A 25,063-nucleotide genomic window follows, 5' to 3' on the forward strand; every position below is an offset into this window, starting at 1 on the left:
GATGGAGTTTGCCGTATGTTTTCTTGTTCAAAACCCCAATCCAAAAACTCTGTTGTTGACTTGCACATGTTGATTTCATCTTCTTTATGATTTCTCTCGTAACTCACCTGGAAATCTTCTCTTATCAATCCCCAATGACCAAAAGATACAAGAATTTTTGATTTCTCAAGCACTTTAACTTCAATTAACACTCTGTCTTCTCCGTGAGAATCATCATCACAAAGATTAATATTCTCAGTATAAATATAAGAAACTAGAGAATCACCGATCTTGTTGTGGAGATCTACCTCAGTGTGAACAAACAAAATCTTGCTTCGACCATGATCTGGAGGTCCCCTATTAGTTGTCCGATGACGATTTGTAAGAGAATAGAGTAATCGTGCTTTCCCTTATTCATGTATGAATCTTCGTCCTTCTCGCAAAAGTTGAAGACTTGAGTTTGTTAGTGCGGATGAGGTAAGATAAATTGCGGAAAGTAAACGAGACAAGAAATTTGTTAACGAGGTTCGGTTTTTCCTACTCCTCGGGACCAAGTCCAGATTTCGATTTCACTAGAACAAGAAAGCAAATTACAACCAATTCGCAAACGCGTAAACCAAGCCCAACCCTCTTGATTTACCGCTCCCTTCTATAACGTGAAACCTTAAGGATAATCTCTACCCTTAACTAAACTTTCCTTGAGTCTAGATTTAATCAGGATAACCTAACCCTAAGCTAAACTCCTCTTGAGCCTAGACTTCAAAACAAACCACTTGATCACACAAGCACAAACCCGCAAAACTAAGTTGCACACAATCTCACCGAAAGCTCTCAAAGATTTCTTCTTTACGCCTCAGCTCTCTTGCCTCTCCAAGACGTCCTCAGCTCCTCCTTATATTGCCAAAATAATTTCCTAATCACCATAGGAGAAGATTTCCAATTTCTATAAGAAAAAGTAAATTTTCTTTTATACTTTTCCTTTTTCTCATCAAACTCCACTTTCATCAAGTCTTCCAAATCTCTTTAAGTCCTTTTTCCTTTGTGATTCATCCTCCAAACACGCTCTAAGCATATCTTCTCAAACCTTCTAGAAACCGACACTCACACAAAAACAGTCGCATCTTGACTTACTTCTTCAATCATTCAACAACTCCATCAGACAAAATCTTGTATTACTTCTTGACTCATTCAACAACTTCATTAGACTGCAGCTACATCTTCATTCTCCCCCTTTTTGACTATGTTTGTGAACTCAACAGTTCTAACTGCAAAACAACATCACAAAACATATCATCATTCTCCCCCTGAATGAGTCACAACATGGTCAAAACTACTTGGAAAATTCTCCCCGCTTTGCAATACGAGGTTGATAGCCTAGTACACCACCTCCATAGAAATCATCTTTCCTAACCCAAATCTTCCTGCGCCTTAAGCCTTCATGACTGGATTCTCGAATGAATCTGAAACAATTCCTCTTAATGTGCCCTTGAACTCCACAATGATAACATGTAGGACCATGAAATCTCACATCATAAGCATTCTCCATTCGATTTCTCTCCCTCAACAATCTGAAACACCTTGGCCTAATATGTCCAACAACACCACAATGATGGCAAACAGGTCGAAAAACTTGTCGAGGTGCACTCCGCAGTTCCTTAACTTTTGCTGAATCAGACTCTGTATCAGTTCTCGTATCAGATACAGCCTTTGCATTAATTGCAGTCCCTACTGCAGAATCTGTGTCAGTGCCTGAAGCAGACGTGATTTTACCACCATAAACGTACACCGGATCCGATTTGGAAAGACTTCCTTTAAATCCAAGGCCACACTTATCTGTCTTGCCTATATTCAGAATATGATCCAACTTCTTTGTGCCATTACTAAGCATCCTTAAATTCTTTTGAGTTTCTTCAAGTAGTACTTTAGCTTGTGATGCTTCTTCTTCTTTCTCTACCGCATATTTTTGTGCTTAAATGACTTTAGCCTCTAACTTGAGTTTCTCCTTAGTTAACATTGAATTCTCTTTAACTATTTTAAGCCAATGCTCATATAAGGCTTTGTAATTCTCATGAAACTCTTCATCACTGATACTTTCATCGTCATCACTTTGATCATTGACACTTCCAATTGCAGATCCTGTTGCAGATGCTGATGCAGACCCTGATGCAGATGCTGATGTAGACCTTGATCCAGACTTTGCTGCAGAACTAGACTCAAAAGTTGTAAACGCCACAAAATTCTTCAATTCTTCACCATCATCTGAGTCAATTTCAGAATCACTCATGATAAATCTCTTCTTCTTTTGCTTCAGCAAATTCGCACATCCTAAACGCACATGTCCAAAACCTTTGCACTCAAAACATTGTTTGCCCTTTGACGAATTGTCCAACTCTTCTCTTTTTCCATTAGCCCTAAAACCATGAAGAGATCTGTTTCCCTCATTCCATGAGAACCGCTTCTTGAATGGCAAACTCAATATCTCCATCAATCTTGATATCAAACTCTGTTTTACTTCCTGAACGATCTCCTGAACGATTTCCTCACCCTTGATCTACCCGAAACAAGACTAAATCTCTATCGAGAACCCGCTCTAATACCAATTGTTAGTGCGGATGAGGTAAGATAAATTGCGGAAGTAAACGAGATAAGAAATTTGTTAACGAGGTTCGGTTTTTCCTACTCCCCGGGACCAAGTCCAGATTTCGATTTCACTAGAATAAGAAAGCAAATTACAACCAATTCGCAAACGTGTAAACCAAACCCAACCCTCTTGATTTACCGCTCCCTTCTATAACGTGAAACCTTAAGGATAATCTCTACCCTTGTAGTTTTAATGTCTTCTACCGAGTAGTCAAATTTTGGTACAACAAAGCTGGTGTTTTTATCTTGAAGCTGATCATCATGCTCGTCACGATCTGCAACATCACCTTCATCGTCCATGTCGTTGGTGTTGATTAGATCATCGTCACAATCTGTGACGTTCATGATGCGAAGTCACCTCTGACATCAAATTTTGAATCGCCATAGAAGAGGGGTTGTGAAGTAGATAATTTATCACCATAAATATCATCGACTGCCACCTCAACAAATTGGTTTACGAACTCACCCTCGTCAATTCCATGGACGGACTTAGCGACGAAGTCGTTGACTTGTACATGACAATCTCAATCTGCAAATCTCGCACCATGTTTTAATTTGTGGAAGTGACTATATAGAGTACGATCATAATTACGAGGTAAATAGGTTGTGCATAGCTTCTGCTTCAATTTATCCCATGATTTAATAGGACTCTTGCCAGTTTGCTTGCGTGTTGTCTTCACTTGATGCCACCATGATGCTGCTTGTCCTTGAAATTTCTTAACCACTAGCGAAACCAATTGATCCTCTGTAACGCTTTGAAACTCCAAAATTTCTTCAACATCCACGAGCCAATCTAAGAACAAATCACTAGAAATTCCACCGTGGAACTTGGGAATATCCACCTTAAAATTGGCCTCCCATGTTGTGTTTTTAGGAGCCATCGTTGCAAGGGAATCAAACCACCAGGAACGAGATGAATCTGATACCAACTAATAGAGAGCAGAAGCTAAATAATGGACGAGAACACAAGATCTCTAAGAGAAGTCGGATTCACGAACGGATCTTGCTTAGAACGTCAAAACTTGACGAAGAAGCAATAGAGATAGGGTCGAGATCGGTTTCAGGGAACGATATCGACGGGGTTTTGCAAGTCCTCCTTGCAGGGCTTGAACACAAGCTCTTAGGGTTGAGAGTCCTCCTCTCTAGGCTTTACACAAAGCTCTCTTAAAACTAGTTTATTCAATAATCAAAAGCTAATTTACAAGTGAGTCTCACGGCTCTTTAAATAAGAAACATAAAACGAAAACCCTAATCTAATATAAAACGATATCGATATAATATGGGTTTAAAACCCATGAACCTAAGGCCCATTTACATGATTTAAACAAAGTCGCTGAATTGGTGATCAATGATTTGAAGATATGCTGCATCAGGTTTTAATGAGGCATCAGAGAAAGAACAGTCTACTCTTCCTCTAGGGCAGGTGAATGAGGGAGACGAAGATGCCACAGAGAAGGGTATCGATCTTATAAATGGAAAGAAAGGAGACTCTGAGGAAAAGGAAAAGGAAGAGGGTTGGATAACACCAAAATCTGGTCGTAGTCCAGGGAAAAAAACAGAGGAACTGAAATATGGAGAAGTCTCTATCCTATCAAACCCATACTCAGTGCTGGAAGTAGATGATGAAATGGAAGGTGAAAAACAGGTAGAGGAGACGATCATGGTTAACGAAGTCACTAAGGTGGGAGATGTGACTATGGTGAACACTCTAGACCTGGCTACAAAAGAAGATAAGACAGTGGACCTAGCAGGAAAATCAGAAACATTGGTTAAGGATCGAGCTTCAAGAGCGGAGCTGACCCTGCGACCATCCTTACCTCGAGGATCAAAAACAGCCCACAAAACGATACCAAATCTTTCTACTCAATCAGTTAGGGACCCCCCTAGAGATCAGAGCAGGAAGGTTACCCACAAAAAAAATTAAATGTCAAGTTTCTTTTGGAATGTGCGCGGCCTAAATCGATCAACAAAACATTCCGTTATAAAGAAGTGGGTAGAGGAAGGAAAATTTCAGTATGGTTGTTTATTGGAAACAAGAGTAAAGGAAGGGAAGGTTCCAAGGGTGGGAGAGAACATATTCAAAGATTGGTCGTTGTTGACGAACTATGAGCATCATCGTTTAGGCCGTATATGGGTTGTATGGAGAGGAAATGTTATGTTAACCCCTTTCTACAAAAGCAGTCAAATGATTATGTGTTCTGTCAAACTAGAAGAACAAGAGGAGGAATTTTTTTGCTCATTTATCTATGCATCGAATTTTATGGAAGAGAGGAAGGAGCTATGGGCTGATTTAGAAAACCATCATGACTCACCGATAGTTCATACTAGACCGTGGATCATTATGGGAGATTTTAATGAAACTTTGGAGATGGTGGAGCATTCACGGGCATAACCAATACTATCAAAAGGGATGCGCGATTTCAGAGCAATGGTGAACCATTGTCAGCTCACGGATTTGACCTACCATGGTCCACTTTTCACATGGTGTAACAGGTGAGAAAACGATCTGATCATGAAGAAACTGGATAGGGTTTTAGTGAATGACAAATGGATGCAATCTTTCTCACAGTCCTATAGCATTTTTGAAGCTGGTGGCTGCTCGGACCACCTACGGTGCAGAATCAGACTGAATACTGATACTACTACAGGAATCTCTAGACGACCATTCAAGTTTGTTAATGCTATAGCTGAGATGGATGAGTTTAAACCGTTGGTTAAAAACTATTGGGAGGAAACAGATATGATCTTCTTATCTACATCATCTCTGTATCGTTTTTCTAAGAAACTTAAATTGCTGAAATCGGCAATCAGAAGATTATCCAAAGAAAAGATGGGCAACTTAACAAAGAGGACTAAAGAGGCGTTGGAGGATTTATGTAAGAAGCAGGAGAAAAATTTACATAGTCCATCTACTCAAACAATGGAAGAGGAGAAAGAAGCATATTTTAAATGGGATAAAGTGGCCATTCTAGAGGAAAAATTCCTAAAACAGAGATCGAAGCTGCATTGGCTGGATGTAGGAGACAAAAATAATAAGACGTTTCACAGAGCAGCAGCTACAAGAGAGGCATTGAATTCAATAAGAGAGGTCATTACACAGGATGGGAGAGTTATCAATAGCAGAGAGGGAATAAAAACAGAGGCGGAATCTTTTTTTAAAGATTTTTTACAAACCATTCCAGCAGGTTATGAGGGGATGTCAGTGGAAAATCTAGAAGAACTACTTCTGTTTCGTTGTTCAGAAGATGATAGCCGGCTGCTCACAAGGGCTGTAACAGGGGAAGAGATAAAGAAAGTTCTGTTCTCTATGCCAAATGATAAATCACCGGGACCGGATGGGTACACAACGGAATTTTATAAGGCAGCATGGGAAACTATTGGAGGCGAGTTCACGATAGCGATTCAGTCTTTCTTTGCCAAAGGTTTTTTACCAAAAGGGATCAATACAACCATTTTAGCTCTCATTCCAAAGAAGAGGGATGCAAAAGAGATGAGAGACTATAGGCCTATTTCATGTTGCAACGTCCTATATAAAGTAATATCGAAGATAATCGCAAATAGGCTGAAGAGGATATTACCTAAATTTATATCGGGGAACCAATCGGCGTTTGTGAAAGACAGACTCCTCATTAAAAATATTCTTTTGGCAACAGAACTGGTTAAAGATTACCACAAGAGCAACGTCACAACTCGTTGTGCAATGAAGATAAATATTTTGAAAGCTTTCGACTCTCTCCAATGGTCATTTCTCATCAACGTCTTAACTGCTATGAACTTCCCATGTGAATTCATTCTCTGGATTTCAAAATGCATAACTACAGCGTCTTTCACGATCCAGGTTAATGGAGAGTTAGCATGGTTTTTTAGAAGCGCAAGAGGGCTTCGACAGGGATGCGCGCTTTCTCCATACTTGTTTGTCATTAGTATGGAGGTGCTCTCGAAGATGCTTGATAAGGCTGCTGGTGCACAACAGTTTGGTTTTCATCCGAGATGTAAAAATCTTGGCTTAACGCACCTCTGTTTCGCTGATGATCTTATGATTCTCACAGACGGCAAAGTTCGCTCGGTTGATGGTATAGTTGAGATTATGAATCAGTTTGCAAGACGATCAGGGTTGACAATCAACATGGAAAAAACGACTCTCTACACTGCAGGTGTTTCAGACCAAAACCGACAAATGATGGTCAGTCGCTACCCGTTTGGATTGGGCCAACTCCAAGTTAGGTATCTTGGTCTCCCACTAGTCACAAAACGGCTCACAACAAGTGACCTCTCTCCATTACTTGACCAGATTCGTAAGCGTATAGGTACGTGGACCGCCTTATTTCTCTCCTTTGCGGGACGACTAAATCTAATTAGCTCTGTTCTATGGAGCACGACAAGTTTCTGGATGAGTGCTTTTCGACTACTAAGTGCATGCCTCAAAGAAATAAACAACATCTGCTCTGCGTTTCTATGGTTAAGGCCTGACTTAAATTCGAAAAAAGCAAAGGTATCGTGGGATGAAGTTTGTAAACCGAAGCAGGAGGGAGGACTTGGGCTGCGGTCTTTGAAAGAAGCGAATGAGGTCAGTCTTTTAAAACTGATATGGAGGATTGCCTCCAATGGTGATTCTCTGTGGGTTAAATGGTCAAGAATGAATCTGCTCAAGCAAGAGTCGTTCTGGTCTCTGAAGCTTAACTCAAGTTTGGGTTCTTGGATGTGGAAGAAATTGCTGAAATATAGAGATAAAGAAAAGCCATTCTGTAAGGTAGAAGCAAAGAATGGAGCTCGGACGTCGTTCTGGTTTGATAACTGGTCGGGAATGGGCACTTTGATGGAAAAAACGGGTCAGAGAGGGATGATAGACTTGGGTATAAGGCGGACAATCACAGTTGCAGAGGCTTGGAGCCAAAGAAGAAGAAGAAACCATCGTGTAGAAATGTTGAATGACATTGAGGTGGTATTACTTCAGAAATATCAAAGCCGGAATCTAGAACAAGAAGATACAGTCTTATGGCGAGGTAAAGGAGATGTCTTTAAGGCAAGCTTTAGCACTAAAGACACCTGGAATCATATCCGCACAAACTCAAATCAGGTGGCATGGTATAAAGGAGTATGGTTCAGTCATTCAACACCTAAAAATTCGTTTTGCGCTTGGCTTGCTATGCGTAATCGCCTCTCAACTGGTGATAGAATGCAGAAGTGGAACAATGGCTCAGCAGTGAAGTGCACATTCTGCTCCGTACCTATAGAGACTCGGGATCATCTTTTTTTCTCGTGTAGCTATGGCTCTGAAGTTTGGACTGCAATTGCTAAGAACGTTTTTCAAACTCGTTTCTCAACAGATTGGACAACAATAGTGGACTGCATATCAGAGAATCAAACTGATCACATCAAGAGCTTCTTGACTAAATACGTCTTTCAGCTCACGTTGTACACGATATGGAAAGAAAGAAATGCTCGACGCCATGGAGAGGCTCGACGTACGACGTCCAATCTCATCTGTTGGATAGACAAGCAGGTCCGTAATCAGCTCTCAGTCATTCGCTCAACCGGAGACCGCCGGTACGAGAAAGGTTTACAAGTCTGGTTTGCTTCCCGGCAATAGGAAACCTCCTCAACCATAATTCAGATTAATAGCTTACTCTTGATCTTTGTTTTCATTTTTCAGACTTAATCAACAAAAGCTGATGTAAAACGTTATTTTTTCTTTTGAATATAATTTAACATTTTATTCAAAAAAAAAATAGATAATTGTTGATTATGAATAGACAAAAGGGAAGCGTTAGGCCTGGGCAAAATACCCGGAACCGAATACCCGAACCGAAAAACCCGAACAATACCCGAACCGAACCCGAACCCGATTTTTAAAAATACCCGAATGGGTCCTAACCGCCTACCCGAAAAAAACCCGAACCGAATCCAATACCCGAATGTACCCGAATACAAATATACACCTCAAAATATTAGTTATTTTTATATTTATAATACCCGAAATACCTAAAATTACAATCATAAATCCGAATATATTAGGTATTTTAGATATTTTTGGTTATATTTAGGTAAAGAGTAACCAATGTATTTTCGAGAAATCAGGTATTTTTCGGTTAGATTTGGGTATATATGAGTTAAAAACCCAAACCCGAAAATATTCCGGGTATTTTTGGTTATTTTCGGGTATTTTACTTTTTTATTAAAATACCCGAACCGACCCGAACCCGAACCGAACCCGAACCGAATTTTTAGAATACCCGAATGGGTCTTGACCCCCTACCCGAATAGACCCGATACCCGAAAAAAAAGAACCGAACCCGAACGGGTACCCGAATGCCCAAGCCTAGGAAGCGTCCTTTAAGTAGGGGTTTTTTTTTTTTTTTAATAATTAACTAGGGTTTTGACTTGGCCGTGATACAGAAGAAACAAAAGAAGGAGATGAGCGATTCCAACGAAGAGACATGCAACGACGATTCAAAGCAGCCGGTACTTATCGTGGACATGCTTAGATCGATCTTGGAGCGCTTAAGCTTTGTTGATTTTCATCGAGCCAGATGCATTTCTTCAGAATGGTATTCAGCTTCGGAATCATGCATCAGAGTAAAAAATCCAACAACTCCATGGATCATCCTTTTTCCAAGCGAACATGTGGAAAACAAGAATGATTCATGTAAGTTGTACAATCCTCGTGACCATAGTTCCTACATAGTAAGAGATCTCGGGTTTGATTTAGCTAGGAGTCGTTGTTTGGCGAGTTCTTGTAGTTGGTTCCTTATGTTAGACCGTAGTAGAATCGATTTTCATCTTTTGAATCCGTTTACTCGACTGAGGATTCCTCTTCCGTCTCTAGAATCAATCGGTGACGGAAATATTTTCAGAAGGGTTTCTGATGGCAGGGTATTAATTATATAGACAAAGCGGTTTTGTGGGTAGATGAAAAAAGCAGAGATTACTTGGTTGTTTGGAATTTTGGTAGCATTTTTGGATATCGCAAGAAAGGAGATGACAACAATAACTGGAAGGTGTTTCTACCTTTTAAGCATGTAGTCTACATCGATATGGTCTTTAAAGAAAACAAGCTTTACGTGCTTAGTTTAACTCGAAAGGTCAGTGTTTATGATTTCTCCGGTGAATTGTGCAAATTTCCCATATTTGCCGTTGCGGAATGATATTATTTATATTCCTCCAGGGTCTCATTACAAAGTTGCTGTCACTTTGTCTGGAGAGGTTTTGATCATTTTAGCTAGAGTGGAACCATATCCGAGGATGAGATGCTTCTTCGACGTCTACAAGATGGATCCTAAATCATCAGAATGGAAAATGATTAAGTCTATTGGAGGCGAAGCATTGCTTTTAGATCTAGGAATAAGGGTTGAGGCGAAAGTTATGAAAAATTGCATATATTTTAGTAGTGATCAGTTTCGTAGATACAATGGGAATAGTCTATGCAATGATTATAACAATAACGATATTCACGTCTACCATATTCGAACCGATCAAGTAGTCCAAGTGTTTGAAGATCTTACTGCGTCCCCGACGATACTTTTCAAGGATGCTCGTTGGTTTTTCCCCACTTTTGGTGGAAACTGGTTGCTTTAAAACTATCAAGTTTTGTATTTTGTTAAGGGTGAATTAGTTTCTTTTATATTGTGGAACAAGAGTGTTGCTAGTTCTAATAATAAGTATGATATTTCATTATCTAACGTTATTATCTCAACGTTTGATTGATGAGAACTTTTTTTCTTCAGTTCAAAAAAAGTGTCATCCAGCTTTATATATATAAGATTTACAACTATGGATCTACATGTTTGTTAGAGATGTTTTAGTATCAACATCATGAACTCAATTTGGAGCATTGCAAAGCAAAGCAAATATATATTAATGTCAATAAGATGAAGAAAGAGTAATATACATTAACAATCCTGAGTTTCAAGATTCTTGATCAAGACAAGAGTAAAAACAATGATGCAAGAGAGTTGAAAGTACACTCATATTTTTGATCTACATTTACTTGACGTAGTAAGGAAGGTCAAGAACGTAGAGAAGGAAGTAAGCCCAAGTCACCCCAGAGATCCCTCCAAAGAAGAACCCTCCTGTGAACTTAGCCCATCCCTCAGCCGTTTGAAGCTGGTCAGGCTGCTTCTTCCGCCCGGTCAAAGTCAAACTCGGTGCAATGGATGGCTCGCCTTCCTTGAATGAAGAGATACCATAGATGGTGAGGCACATGCTGAGGATGACTACGAGCCCAGCCGCGGCTAAAGACCCGGCTGACCCGGCGTAAGCAGTGTTCCTTAACGGACCAGCCTTGACGAATGGGCCCACTAAGAAGAAACCATGGGCCAGGCCAACTTCGACACCACGGAGGAGAGGGTTGACAGCGGTACGGTAGCCAGGGAGGTTGGAAAGGTACCACGCGATCAAGGGGCTTGATGTCACGGGAGTTTCCAAACTTCCAATGAATGGATCGCCGTTGATTGGTTGAATCACTTGGAATGTTGGCTGCCAATTTGCATATTAATTGTTAGAGCACACTAACATAACTTTCCATTGCATATATCAAGAACCCAAATATTCATTCTTTTCACTCCTATAAGTTCCATAAAGGACGTTCTATAGAATCATTAAAAACTTTGTATGTAATAACAGAACATAAACTATGAAACTAGTGGTACTTATTGTTGGTTTTTTTTTATCAATTACATATCATTTTCCTAACTGTCCTAAAATATTAAACCACATGACTGTGCTTGAGTATATTCAGATTAGGCACATAAATTACTTTGTGTCCGATGGTTAAGAAAAAAGATACCTTGTCGGATTTAACAGCTCGGACCGTGAAGGAAGAAACTCTTTTGGTCGAAGAAACACCGAAAGGAGCGCCGGAGATGCCCTTCGGGACAGCGAGACGCCGGGAAAGAGAAGCGGAGGAGAAGCTGCTCCTTAGCTGGCTCGCCATTGGAGATGCACTCGTTGCCATTGCTCTTTTTGTCTTATTTGTTCTCTTATGAAATTAAAATAAAATCGAGTTTGAAGTGTGTGATGAAGAAATAAGCAATCTATGAAACTTGAGATTGCATTTGCTGATGTGGCAAGACAGAGGATCTGGTTCTTAAGATTGTTGTGGCTCTTAGAGATTTATGTGTTTGATGTATCTGATTCTCATTGGATGTTATCTTATCCACTTTGCCCCAACATTTTGTTTTTTAAATATTGGTGAATATATGTCTTTACCAGGGTTTTAAGAGTTAATTAGATTATACATACATATCTTTTTCTTGTATTAATTTTTCATGTCCCTCTAAGATTATTTTAAAATGAACTTTAATAGATTATACATATATTAAGATGATTTTAACATGATATTTAAAAATATGTAACCTATGTTTTAACTAAAAAATTTCTAAGCCTTTGGCTGGTAACAAAATTTAAGGCGGTTAGAAATTTAACCCCTCATTTGGCTATCATTTGTACAAAAAATGAAAAATATGCGGTTAAAATAGATGGTTAAAGGTGCTCAAAACTTATAAATACAACCGCTTTAATTTATCAAAAAACAGTTCAATTTTCCTAATTGTCTTTTTTTATATAAAATTAAATTTTTTATTTATATATATTGTTTTTGAAATTGTCGGTAGAAATTTTATTTTTCCTCGTTTATAGTTGAAAGTTGAAACATTTTGCTAGGCTACGAGAAAAAGAATAACACCAAGGTTTGATAGACATGACTACAAACTAAGAACTGTATTGGTTCAAAAGATGTGGCACTAAAATATCATGTTCCAAATACTTAAGGAGGGGTTATTGGTTCATGGATTTTGAAAATGCGGACTTCTGAGACAGTATACTGATGAAGATCAAACAGCTGGTTGTTTATCATGGAGCTAGTATAAGAAGTCTTAAAGGACACAGTTGGCGTTACAAAAACTTGGATGGAAAGTGGAGCAACTCGACATGAAGAATTTAGGAAAGTAGAAACTGTGGAAATATGTTACATATTCTCAGCAGTGATTAAGGAAAGTGTTATGACCTTGACAAGAAAGGTTAATATTCTCTCGGGTTTCTGACTTTTAGGTTTTGGGGGTGTGAAAATTTGATATATAAGGGATTGGTGAGTGAGGCTTGGGGGTTATCACTCACGGGAAAAATACGGGTTAGAAATCTTCAAGGCAAAGAGAAAAACTGCTAAGAAGGTAACAGTGTGACAAACTCTCATATCTTTCAAGTAAGTAGAGAAAGTTAGAGAGTGAGAGGCTTGGGTTTTGTTCTTGGGATAGAAAGTCTATTAGGGTAGAATAGCACAAGTTTCATCTAGATAGCTACAAGCTGTTGTAAAAGATTGAACTATCAATAAGAACACATACAAGTGTTTGATTTGGCGTTTTCCGGATCGAGTTAATTAAGTATTGTGTACCCCTCTATATCTATTAATTGGTATCAGAGTAGGCATCTGATTAAAAGAGCGTGATCGTCTTTTATACAGGTGAGATCCTGAAATGAGGTATGGAGAGGGTACAACATTTAAGTGAACAACCTAGAGATGTGAAATTGGATGGGGAACAGTTTGAGTACTGAAAAGTCTCTGTAAGACAGTTGATACAAAGCATTGATATGAATGCTTGGGTTGCTGTAGAAGAAGGTTGGGTTCAACCGACGACAAAAAATACAGCAGGTAAGACAGTGTTGAAACCAAGAAATGAGTGGACGTCAGAGGACAAGACATAAGCTAAGCATAACTCACAAGCGTTATCAGTGATCTTCAGATCTCTGCCAATGAATCTGTTTGCTAGGGTTCATGAATATACATCTTCTAAGGAAGCCTGGGACATACTTCAAGTATCATTCAAAGATACGGCTCATACCAGAGGCTCCAGTTTGAGTAACCTTGTAGTTGAATTAGAGAATTTAACAGTAAGAAACAGTAATTCAGTGAAAAGGATTGGCAGTTAAATGAACTCTACTTCTCAAGATGCAGAAATTCAAGAAAAGATTCAGACCCCTGGTCCAAGGTGTGGACAGATGATATTGGAAGATCAGCCAAGTGTTACTAAGGAAAAGGTGGGGTTAATCATTGAAAGGTTTCTCAAAAATAAAGATAGAAGACTTCGAAAACTTGAAGTACAGAACAGAGTTAAGAAGGGGACGGCCAAAGAAGATATGTCAGGCCAAAGTCAACTTAGTGTTTCAGAAATGATAGTAAATGATCTACACATTCAAGAAGAAGATGACAAGTGTCATGTGGCATATACTACAGAGGAAACTAAGTCACTACAATAACAGTGGTAATTTCACAGTGGCTGTTCAAGACACATGACTGGTGAACCAACCAATCTAACATCATTTGAAGATTCATGAGCTCAAAGAGTAACATTTGGTGATGGAGGTAAAGGGAAGATCAAAGGTAAAGGTAGAACAACGGGAGAATCTCAGCCAAGCTTGGACAATGTGTATCTGGTTGAAGGACTCAAGGCCAATTTAATCAGTATTAGTCAGCTGTGTGACAATGGATTGGATGTAACTTTCACTCAAAGCGGGTGCATGGCACTTGACAAACGAGGAACTATTAAACTAAAAGGAAAAAGATCTGACAACAAGTGTTACATGTGGAAATCAGGGAAGAGGCGCTTAACAGCTACTGCTAATATCACGCCAACTGAAGCAGAATTGTGGCATCAAAAGTTAGGGCACATGAACATGCGTACCATGCTTAAACTGGCTCATCATGAGATTGTTAGAGGGCTACCAAAACTGAAACTCATACCTAAATTTGTATGTGGTCCTTGTGCCAAGGGAAAACAAGTAAGAGTACATCACAAGTGTATCCAGGAGGTACGGTCAAAGCGTCCTCTGGAGCTGCTTCATATGGATCTAATGGGACCAATTTAAATTTAGAGCATCCTAGGTAAGAAATACATCATGGTAATAGTTGATGACTACACTCGCTACACATGGGTCAGATTTTTGAGAGAAAAATCCGAGACTCTGGAAAGCTTCAGAACGTTGGTCTTGCAACTAAAGAATGAAATAGGAGGTATAAAAACTATAAGGAGTGATCATGGAAGAGAGTTCCAGAATGAATTGTTTGATAAGTTTTGCAGTGAACATGGGATTTTCCATCAATATTCAGCACTTAGGACACCGAAATAAAATGGGGTAGTAGAAAGAAAAAACAGAACTCTGTAGGAAATGAGCAGGGCTATGATGCACGGGAGTCAGGTTCCCAAACTCTTCTGGGATGAAGCTGTAAGCACATCGTGCTAGATCATAAATAGAGTGTATGTTCGTAAGGGAACTGACAAGACTCCTTACGAATTATGGAAGAGGAAGTCACCAGCTGTTGGTTATTTTCATGTCTTTGGATGTGTCTGTTACATATTTAATGATAAGGACAATCTTGGGAAGTTCGATGCTAAGAGTAAGGAAGAGCTGTTTCTAGGTTACTCAGGTCACATCACAGCTTTTAGAGTATACAACAAACAAGCTCGAGTAGTACAAGAGTCCATGAATGTAGTTTTTTGTGAAGCATCTGTTCACATGTCGACTCTAATACCTCTTCAGGAGTCTTCCAAACCCATTCCTAATGTATCAAAATCAGTTGAAACAGATACTGAATTTGAGTTATCTGAAAAAGAAAAAGATCAGAGAAGTGAAGAAATAACCTCCAACATCCAGGTGCACAAGAACCATTCCTTAGAAGATATCATTGGAGAGGTACAAGGTGGAAGAGTCACCAGAGGAAAGACTCAGGATTACAAGAAACTCGCTGGAAGAAGACAGTATAATCAGAACGCTGCAATACCTCAAGAAGCAGGGGTTGTTCAGTTTGCTTGCTTTGTGTCAGTGATAGAACCAAAAATCATATGGAAGCGCTTGTTGATGAGTTCTAGATAGCTGCAATGCAAGAAGAATTGGGGCAATTCAAAAGAAGTGACGTGTGGGACTTGACATCTCGACCTCCAAATTTGAATGTTGTGGGGACAAAGTGGATTTTCAAGAATAAGACAGATGAAGATGGAAATGTGGTAAGGAACAAAACAAGACTGGTAGCTCAAGGATATTCTCAAGTGGAAGGAGTGGATTTGGAAGAGACCTTTGCACCAGTAGCTCGATTGGAATCCATCAGATTTCTGTTAGGAATGGCATGTGTGTTGAACTTCAAACTCCATAAAATGGATGTCAAAAGTGCATTTCTAAATGGAATTCTACAGAAGAAAGTTTATGTTGAGCAACCAAAAGGGTTTGAAAATTCTGAACATCCAGATCATGTCTACAAACTGAAGAAGGCACTCTATGGGCTAAAACAAGCACCAAGAGCTTGGTATGAAAGACTAACAACATATCTTCTAGGTCAAGGTTATGAACGCGGAAGTGTTGATAAAACACTATTTATTTTGGAAAAGAGTAGTGAAATTACTCATAGTTCAGATCTATGTTGATGACATTGTGTTCGGATGATAGTTAGGTTTTGTCTTTCTAACATGTATCAATCCCTAATACACATGCCATTGTAGTATATTAGGTTATCAATCCAATCTCAGTGTGACTGCAAGCATTCAAGATATGAAACAGAAAGCAGATAATTCAAGCCAGTTATGAAAGGGTTTTGTGTGTTTCTATTGATCCTAAGCAACCAATTTAACATGCAAATACCAAATTTAAAAGCATAAAAAGAGAACTAAACAGCAAGTAAACAAGGACAAGAAGTAAACTAAAGACCAGAAACTATCATGCAAAAGCTTTGGAAAAGAAACTAACAACCTAACAATGCAGAGAAGCGCTCTAGGCCTAACAGGTCGAGATGGTCACAAAAGCTAACAGAAACGAGATTTAAACAATCAATAGAGATAAAGGGTCCTGAGGAATGGGGTAATCGATTATGGCAGTCTCCTTAGTCTACCTAGGTGGTTAACAAACTCAATCAAGCTATCCCTAGACAATAGATTCGAATACAAATCAATCCACTCTCGTGACAGAGATTCTCAAGCTAAATCACTTTCATACTCAATTCTCATTGAAGAAATATAACCTAGCAGGCATTATGATTCAATCTAATAAAGTCAATAAGCATTCTAAACATCCAATCTCTTGGGCTAGAGTATGCAAATCTCTGGAATAGTTGGTTCAGACATTTCATCAAACACCTTTTGGGTGTGGAAATATCTGAGATCAACTTCCAATTGATCAGAGAGGAAATAGCATTAAGATCTACTAAACCAGAAGGGAAATCAAGCAATTCTACACTTAACCACCTAAATATACTAAGGATTCCACACCTAATCTATCCCATCCTCAAGAACCCTAATCCACTACTCAAGAACACTGAAGAACATCATGCATAAAAACCCAGAAAACGTTTCAAACCCAGAAATCATTAAAAAGCAAGTATGTTATAGATAAGAGGCAGATCTACAACTTTGATGAAGAAACGAAATCCAAAAACTCAAAGGATCAACAGGAAAAACGATTACAAAAACTAGGGTTTATGAGAGAAAAGAAGAATATCTGCTGGGTAATAGGTATATCCCTTGGACAATAGCATGTACCCCTATTTATAGGAAATACTAGGTTGCCCTAATTGGCTACAGGACAAAATAGAGAGTCGGTGGAGTCCATCTCGACGTGTCGTCGAGCCTGCCACGTCGAGACTGCTCCAGGCTGCTTCTTGGCGTCCATCTCGACGTGACGTCGAGCCTGTCTGGTCGAGACTGCTCCCAGTCTGCTTCTTGGCGTCCTACTCGACGTGTCGTAGAGCCTGCAGGTCGAGACTGCTCCCAGTCTGCATCTTGGCGTCCTACTCGACGTGTCGTAGAGCCTGCAGGTCGAGACTGCTCCTGGGTGATCTTGAACGACTTCATTCCTCTCCAATTCGATCCCAAGTCTAGCTCCAAGGTCGTGTTGGTTCCTCCTTGCTCCATCAAGTCCCAAATAAGCTCCAAAGTACCTAAAACTCATCCAATATGCAACATGCTATGCCATGCAATGCAAATCGTACTAAGTGATGAAAATCTTATGAAAAAGGACTATTAATGCAATGAAACAGAGAGGAAACTAAGCTAAATGCATAAGAAATGTGTGCTAAAAAGAGGTAAAATACAGAGATATCAACTCCCCCAAACTTAGCTCTTGCTTGCCCTCAAGCAAACAAATAGAACCAAGCTGGAGAAGAGGTTTGAAAGTGGAGACTCAGAACCAAAACATGGGTGGGTGGGGGGGTGGGGGCTAATGTACTTTCTGGGACTACAAGTCAGACAGACTGATGATGGTATTTCCGTATCTCATCTCCTTCGCATCTCAACCTAACCTCTGCCTTAATCAAAACAAGCATTCAAATCTGCACATTCCCTTTAACATTTATTAAGTAGGAACCGTGAATCATACTATGCAATGGATATGAACACATTTGGCTAAAGGGTAAAGGTTTTAGAGACAAAGATGGTCCCTTAAAGATCTGGTTTAAATCGCAACAGGGGATCTCTCAAGAATGATTGAGCTTTAGTAGAATGCTAAAGGTGAGTATCAAGTTATGCATACAAGGATAAGACCCCATCTACCCAGAATATAATCAATATCAACCCAAATAGAGGTCCTATTTCTAACCCCAGAATCATGAACTTAACTCTACCCTTTTTGCATTCAAAGCATTTACAGACTTTACTCAAATCATCCCTTTTCTTTTCTTTGCTTTCTATCCTAGGAGAAGCTTTCTTACTGCTCTGTCTAGCGGATCAGGTTTCTTTAACAACTAGGGTTCCCTTTTCTTTCTTCTTATAAACACAATGCTTTTGCCCAAACTCTTTAAGCTATTTACAAAACCCTTTTTCCTTTACTTTAGCACACCCAAATCCTTTACTAGACTTCTCTTACTTTAGCTACTTCTCCTTAGGACTCTTTTCCCTTTTCTTTTCTTTCAATGATGAACACAACCTTTTCTTTCTTTTAAACACAACCCAAACCCAGAATTAAGCACCCACCTAGTCCTATCTGGTCCAGATAACGTGAACCAGAACTACATGAGATACTATCCTTGTCGTTACAGACCTAACACTTTCTACCAAGCTCAATCGGAATAAGGCCTCACATTCACACACAAATGATAAATGGCTTGAAAGAAGGTTAAGGCTAAGGGTGGGGAATAACTGCTCCAAAGATGGGAGTCAGCTACTTGGACTAGCAAGAGTGATCAAAAGGTAAAAGAAAGTCCAAGTATTTTAAGGTATCCATGAGTTCATAGCACAATGCACAGCATGATAATTATAAGTCAAAATTCAAGTTCAAATAGATAGGGAATGGCATCAGATCAAAGCGAGATTCGACTAAAAACAAGAAAGTTAAGCGTTGAATTCAAAAGATGGTGCGGTCTTACTTCAAGTTCAGTCGATTATGCATTAGAGAACTAACAACCAGGGCACTGAGTTCTACTTAGTGAATAGGCATATTTACAAGGTTATAATCATCATAATCTCCGATGCAAATGCATGATGCAACAGCCCTAAGTGAAAGCATACTAAAACAATCCTAAAGTGACAATGCAAGCTATATGAATACTCTGTTTTTGTGAAATCATTTTCGAAAAATTTCAAATTTTTATGGTTTTTCTATGCCTTAGATGCAATGATGCAAAATTTGAGATAAGAAAACAAAACACAAAGTCAAATACTCCCTGAGCCCTCCCCCAAACTTAAATTACACAGTCCTCTGTGTAACAAGCATTTGGAAGAGAGTACTCAGGGCAAACCAACAGAGAAACAAAATGAAATGTGGTATATACAATGGTGAATTGGAGTTGTTACCTCATGGATGGGTGAAGAAGGAGGTGATTGACCTGGTACTTGTGGGCTTCATGGGCTAACTCGACGTCTGGTCGAGCTAGTACGTCGAGTAGGGCTTCGGTATTGGTTTGGAGTGACACCAAGGGGCAAGCTCGACTTGTAGTCGAGTAGGGCAGGTCGAGACAAGGCCACCCATTCTGTTTTACGCCTTGGCTTCCTTAAAACGCTTTATCCTGAGACACTTAAGCAAAAACATCAAAAATAACAAGGAAATAACTAATATTTACAAGGATAGACATGGGACTTCCTCCCAAGTGAGCTTGTTTAAAGTCTTTAGCTTGACTTCTCACACTGAATGAGCTTAGGGTGGATTGTAGAGAGCAAATGAGGTCTCCTCTGTCCGGCAGGTGGATGAATCATCTGGCTTAGCAGGTTCTCTTGATAAATCTGAAGTTGAGTACTCAATGGCCCTTTTCTCATAGTAAGCTTCTTGTTGATCAACTGGATAATCTTCTGCTATAGACCATTCTGAAGTGAATTCACTCCCCTTTGCGCTGACCAGAGTAGACGCTTCATCATTTGGGATGTCCTTGATTTGGAGTGGTACTTGGTTGGCTATCCCATGGAGCTTCTTGATTTGATCCTTCAGCTCTCTCACAGTGCCTGTCAGCTCCCTTATGGCTTTATCCTGCCATTTGGACCTCTCCTTGAGTTCTAACCAGCCATCTGGAGCAGAATTGCTAGACTCTAGCAGCTTATCACGATGTTTGGTCGAGCTAGAGTTCTCCAGACGAGTTGTAGGCTTGCTCAAATGTATACTCAAGTCAGCTGGTTGAGCATGTGTTGAGCTTGCTTCATATGTTGTCTTAACCACTGTTTTTGACCCAATCAAGCCTTTAAAGACCTCTGACCCTACTACTTCCTTGTGTGATTCTAATGACTTACTACAGCTCAAAGTTTCAGTGAGAAGATATTCTGCTTCACCACTCTTAGTCAAAGAAGTTTGTTGGTGATCTTCCTCAGTAACCTCCTCTAGCTGTTCATGAGCTAAGCAGTCCATTACCTTAACTACGAAGGTCTGTCCTTCAATTGTTGGCTTCCTCGTGGCATCATTGATGTCAAACTTCATTGTGAAATCATTTCCCAGATTAAGATCAATCTTCCCATTCTTAACATCAATGACAGCTCCAGCAGTGGCTAAGAAGGGCCTTCCTAAGATTAAAGGATCTTTTGGTTCATCCATTTCTAGCACTATGAAGTCTGTAGGGATTTCAGCATTTCCAATCTTAATAGGCAAATCTTCTAATAACCCATGAGGAAATCTGACAGACTCATCAGCCAGGATCAAGGAGATGTTGCAAGGTTTATACTTGCTGAAACCCAGTCTCTTGGCCACGGAGAGAGGCATGAGACTTTTAAAAGCACCTAGATCGCAGAGGCAATTACTGAAGGCTAAAGTGCCTAGAGAGCAAGGTAGAGTAAACGAACCAGGATCTCCCAATTTCTTAGGAATAATCTCCGTTTGGATTATTTCACTGCACTCATGACTCTCCATCCCTTGCACTTCCTTAATTCTCTCCATTACCATGTCTTTGAAGTACTTGTGAGAATCCGGAATCAGCATGAAAGCATCAATGAGAGGCATCCTCAATTCAATCTCCTTGATGTGTTCAGCAAACATGGCTCTGTACTTCTCAATGATATCCCTCTTGAATCTTCCTGGGAATGGTATTTTGGGCTTGTAGGGTGGTGGGATAAAAGCTTTCTTCTTACTCTTATCAACAACTCGTTCTTTGATTTGGGGGCTCTTAGCTTGATCACTAGGTGCAGCCTCTTGGTCAAGCTTAGTGGTGTCTTCTACTTGGGTTTCATTCTGAATAGAATCCTCCCCCTCTTGAAACTCACTGTCCTCAGTGACAGGAGCTATGCTAGGTCGAGTTTGCAGCTCTCGACCACTGCGAAGGTGAATAGCATTAACATGACCTTTCTGATTCTGAATAGCTTTCCCTGGCAGTTGCCCTGGATTCGTAGGCGCAGAAGTAGAAGCAATTTTGCTCTCCACGTACTTCAACCTAGAGTTTAGAGCCTCAAACTTGATATTGAGATCATTGAAGGAGCAGTCTACTTTGTTGTGAATCTCAGCTATTTTCTTATCAAGAGCTATAGCACCAGCTGCTTGACCTTGTAGAAGCTGCTGAAGCATTTGTTTCATCTCTTGATCTTGTGCAGGTGGAGCTGGCTGGTGTTGCTGTGCAAAACCGGGTGGTGGATTATATTGTTGATAACCGCCACTAAACTGCTGCTTTGGGACAAAGCCTTGATCGTATGGTATGAATGGCTTGGACTGGTTCTGTTGTTGCTGAGGGTAAACCTGATCTTGAGGGTTTGCAACATTCGTGCTCCGGTAAGAGAGATTAGGATGAGCAGGCTTATAGGGGTTGTAGCCCTTGTTGTAGCCACCTTGGTTCTGAACGTAGCTGACTTCTGCAGCCTGAGTGTTCTCCCCCTCTTGGATTTGATAGTACTCTTCTTCAGTGATATAGTGGACTGGTTTCTGGTTAGTAAGCAGAAATTGATCCAGCTTGTCATTGAGAGCCTTTACCATTTCTTTAGTATGCTTTGCATCCGGATCTCCAATGCTTCTGTTGGAGCGATCAAAATCCTCGTTATAGTTACCATCAGATAGAGCTAAATTCTCTATCAACTCCCAGCCTTCCTCAACATCCTTATTCAAGAAATTCCCATTAGAGGCAGTGTCTAGCAACATTCTGATCTTGGGCAAAACTCCCCTGTAGAGTGTGCTGAGTAGTGAAGCCTTCTTGAAACCATGGTGTGGACACTGTATAGTGTAGCCTTTGAATCTCTCCCAGGCTTCACAAATGGATTCAGACTGCTTCTGTGTAAAACTGGAGATTTCATTTCGTAGACGTGCAGTCCGGGAATTGGAGAAGAACTTTGTTAAGAATGCCTTCTTACAATCATCCCAAGATGTGATGGAACCAGCAGGTAGTGTCTTCTCCCAGTGGTGTGCTTTGTCGCCCAGCGAGAAAGGAAACAGACGTAGCTTGAAGCTGTCTTCACTAACACCATTGATCTTGGTGAGGCTGCAGAGCCTATCAAAGTTATCCAAGTGATCCAAGGGGTCTTCCAGAGGCAACCCATGAAACTTGTTACTTTGAATCATTGAGATCAATCCACTCTTGATCTCGAAATTGTTGTTCTGGACAGGAGGTGGAACGATGCCCTGTCTCTGTTGATGGTTGCGTGGTGCATCACCATCACCAATGTTCCGTGGTATACCAACTCCTTGATTATCATGATCTTGTGGTTCCATGGCGACTGGATTGTGCGGTTCACAGTAGTCTCGGGCTCTACCTTCTCTTAACTCACGAGCTAGCTGGTTGATGTTGTCTCTGTAGCTGATGAGGTTGTTGGAGCCTTTAGATCGAGTTTGCATGCAGAGTGATCAGACTCGATGTGGCAGTCTCGACGTGAGGTCGAGATGGTCCCTAACAATGCAGAGTGGCAGTCTCGATGTGGCAGTCTCGACGTGTCGTCGAGATGGTACCTGGAGCACAAAAACAAGCAGATGAAATGAAGAGTTAGTAACCAAGGTAAAGAAAGAACTTGATCTTAAACGTTTCTGAAATCTTAAATGGAGCAATGCAACACAAGACTGGCAACGGCGCCAAATTGATAGTTAGATTTTGTCTTATCTAACAGGTATCAATCCCTAATACACATGCCATTGTAGTATATTAGGTTATCAATCCAATCTCAGTGTGACTGCAAGCATTTAAGATATGCACAGAAAGCAGATAATTCAAGCCAGTTATGAAAGGGTTTTGTGTGTTTCTATTGATCCTAAGCAACCAATTTAACATGCAAATACCAAATTTAAAAGCATAAAAAGAGAACTAAACAGCAAGTAAACAAGGACAAGAAGTAAACTAAAGACCAGAAACTATCATGCAAAAGCTTTGGAAAAGAAACTAACAACCTAACAATGCAGAGAAGCGCTCTAGGCCTAACAGGTCGAGATGGTCACAAAAGCTAACAGAAACGAGATTTAAACAATCAATAGAGATAAAGGGTCCTGAGGAATGGGGTAATCGATTATGGCAGTCTCCTTAGTCTACCTAGGTGGTTAACAAACTCAATCAAGCTATCCCTAGACAATAGATTCGAATACAAATCAATCCACTCTCGTGACAGAGATTCTCAAGCTAAATCACTTTCATACTCAATTCTCATTGAAGAAATATAACCTAGCAGGCATTATGATTCAATCTAATAGAGTCAATAAGCATTCTAAACATCCAATCTCTTGGGCTAGAGTATGCAAATCTCTGGAATAGTTGGTTCAGACATTTCATCAAACACCTTTTGGGTGTGGAAATATCTGAGATCAACTTCCAATTGATCAGAGAGGAAATAGCATTAAGATCTACTAAACCAGAAGGGAAATCAAGCAATTCTACACTTAACCACCTAAATATACTAAGGATTCCACACCTAATCTATCCCATCCTCAAGAACCCTAATCCACTACTCAAGAACACTGAAGAACATCATGCATAAAAACCCAGAAAACGTTTCAAACCCAGAAATCATTAAAAAGCAAGTATGTTATAGATAAGAGGCAGATCTACAACTTTGATGAAGAAACGAAATCCAAAAACTCAAAGGATCAACAGGAAAAACGATTACAAAAACTAGGGTTTATGAGAGAAAAGAAGAATATCTGCTGGGTAATAGGTATATCCCTTGGACAATAGCATGTACCCCTATTTATAGGAAATACTAGGTTGCCCTAATTGGCTACAGGACAAAATAGAGAGTCGGTGGAGTCCATCTCGACGTGTCGTCGAGCCTGCCACGTCGAGACTGCTCCAGGCTGCTTCTTGGCGTCCATCTCGACGTGACGTCGAGCCTGTCTGGTCGAGACTGCTCCCAGTCTGCTTCTTGGCGTCCTACTCGACGTGTCGTAGAGCCTGCAGGTCGAGACTGCTCCCAGTCTGCATCTTGGCGTCCTACTCGACGTGTCGTAGAGCCTGCAGGTCGAGACTGCTCCTGGGTGATCTTGAACGACTTCATTCCTCTCCAATTCGATCCCAAGTCTAGCTCCAAGGTCGTGTTGGTTCCTCCTTGCTCCATCAAGTCCCAAATAAGCTCCAAAGTACCTAAAACTCATCCAATATGCAACATGCTATGCCATGCAATGCAAATCGTACTAAGTGATGAAAATCTTATGAAAAAGGACTATTAATGCAATGAAACAGAGAGGAAACTAAGCTAAATGCATAAGAAATGTGTGCTAAAAAGAGGTAAAATACAGAGATATCAAAGTCCTATGAGTTTTTTGTTTTGGAGCTTCTAAATGAAAAAAAACTACATTAGCTTTTGGATCCGGTTGCGGCTCTAGTTCTTATACCCAATCAAAAACACAAGATCTAGTCATATTTGACTCCAAAAACACTAACCAAGCTTCTTATAGCTTCTCAAATCTTTGTGGGTTTGGCCGAAGTCCTATCAGTTTTCCTAGATGCAGAATTCAACTTCCTATAGTCAATGCACATTCTATGTCCAGTTATAGTTCTAGTGGGTATTAGCTCATCTTTATCATTTTTTACAACAGTCATACCTCCTTTCTTAACCAAGTTTCTTATTGCTTCTCAAATCTTTGTGGGTGTGGCCGAAGT

At 40.1% G+C, this 25,063-nt stretch overlaps 2 protein-coding genes and 1 pseudogene across 2 annotated transcripts; 1 reads left to right on the plus strand and 2 right to left on the minus strand.

Annotated features, from left to right (window-relative positions):
* Positions 1 to 906: 906 nt before the first annotated feature.
* LOC110227131 lies at positions 907 to 3,500 on the minus strand (annotated as a pseudogene).
* Positions 3,501 to 9,012: 5,512 nt separating this feature from the next.
* LOC9299366 (putative F-box/kelch-repeat protein At4g12820) lies at positions 9,013 to 10,281 on the plus strand. The gene is given in 3 exon segments (XM_021020985.1): positions 9,013 to 9,490; positions 9,493 to 9,724; positions 9,726 to 10,281. Coding segments are annotated over 3 exon segments (1,158 nt in total). The 5' UTR covers positions 9,013 to 9,033; the 3' UTR covers positions 10,195 to 10,281.
* Positions 10,282 to 10,450: 169 nt separating this feature from the next.
* On the minus strand, positions 10,451 to 11,779 carry LOC9299285 (photosystem I reaction center subunit XI, chloroplastic). The gene is made up of 2 exons (XM_002863244.2): positions 11,405 to 11,779; positions 10,451 to 11,094 (listed from the first exon to the last, which is right to left on the minus strand). The coding sequence occupies exons 1-2, from the start codon at positions 11,570 to 11,572 to the stop codon at positions 10,603 to 10,605; spliced, it is 660 nt and encodes a 219-aa protein (XP_002863290.1). The 5' UTR covers positions 11,573 to 11,779; the 3' UTR covers positions 10,451 to 10,602.
* Between the last annotated feature and the right edge of the window lie 13,284 nt (positions 11,780 to 25,063).

This window comes from Arabidopsis lyrata (genome assembly GCF_000004255.2).
Source record: "Arabidopsis lyrata subsp. lyrata unplaced genomic scaffold ARALYscaffold_9, whole genome shotgun sequence".
Lineage (NCBI taxonomy): Eukaryota > Viridiplantae > Streptophyta > Magnoliopsida > Brassicales > Brassicaceae > Arabidopsis > Arabidopsis lyrata.

Bases quoted from the DNA above. Each gene is read 5' to 3' on its own strand.
- LOC9299285 (XM_002863244.2), bottom strand. From the start codon at position 11,572: ATGGCAACGAGTGCATCTCCAATGGCGAGCCAGCTAAGGAGCAGCTTC. The intron at 11,095-11,404 runs GTATCTTTTTTC...GCAAATTGGCAG, and splicing joins GAGCTGTTAAATCCGACAAG to CCAACATTCCAAGTGATTCA.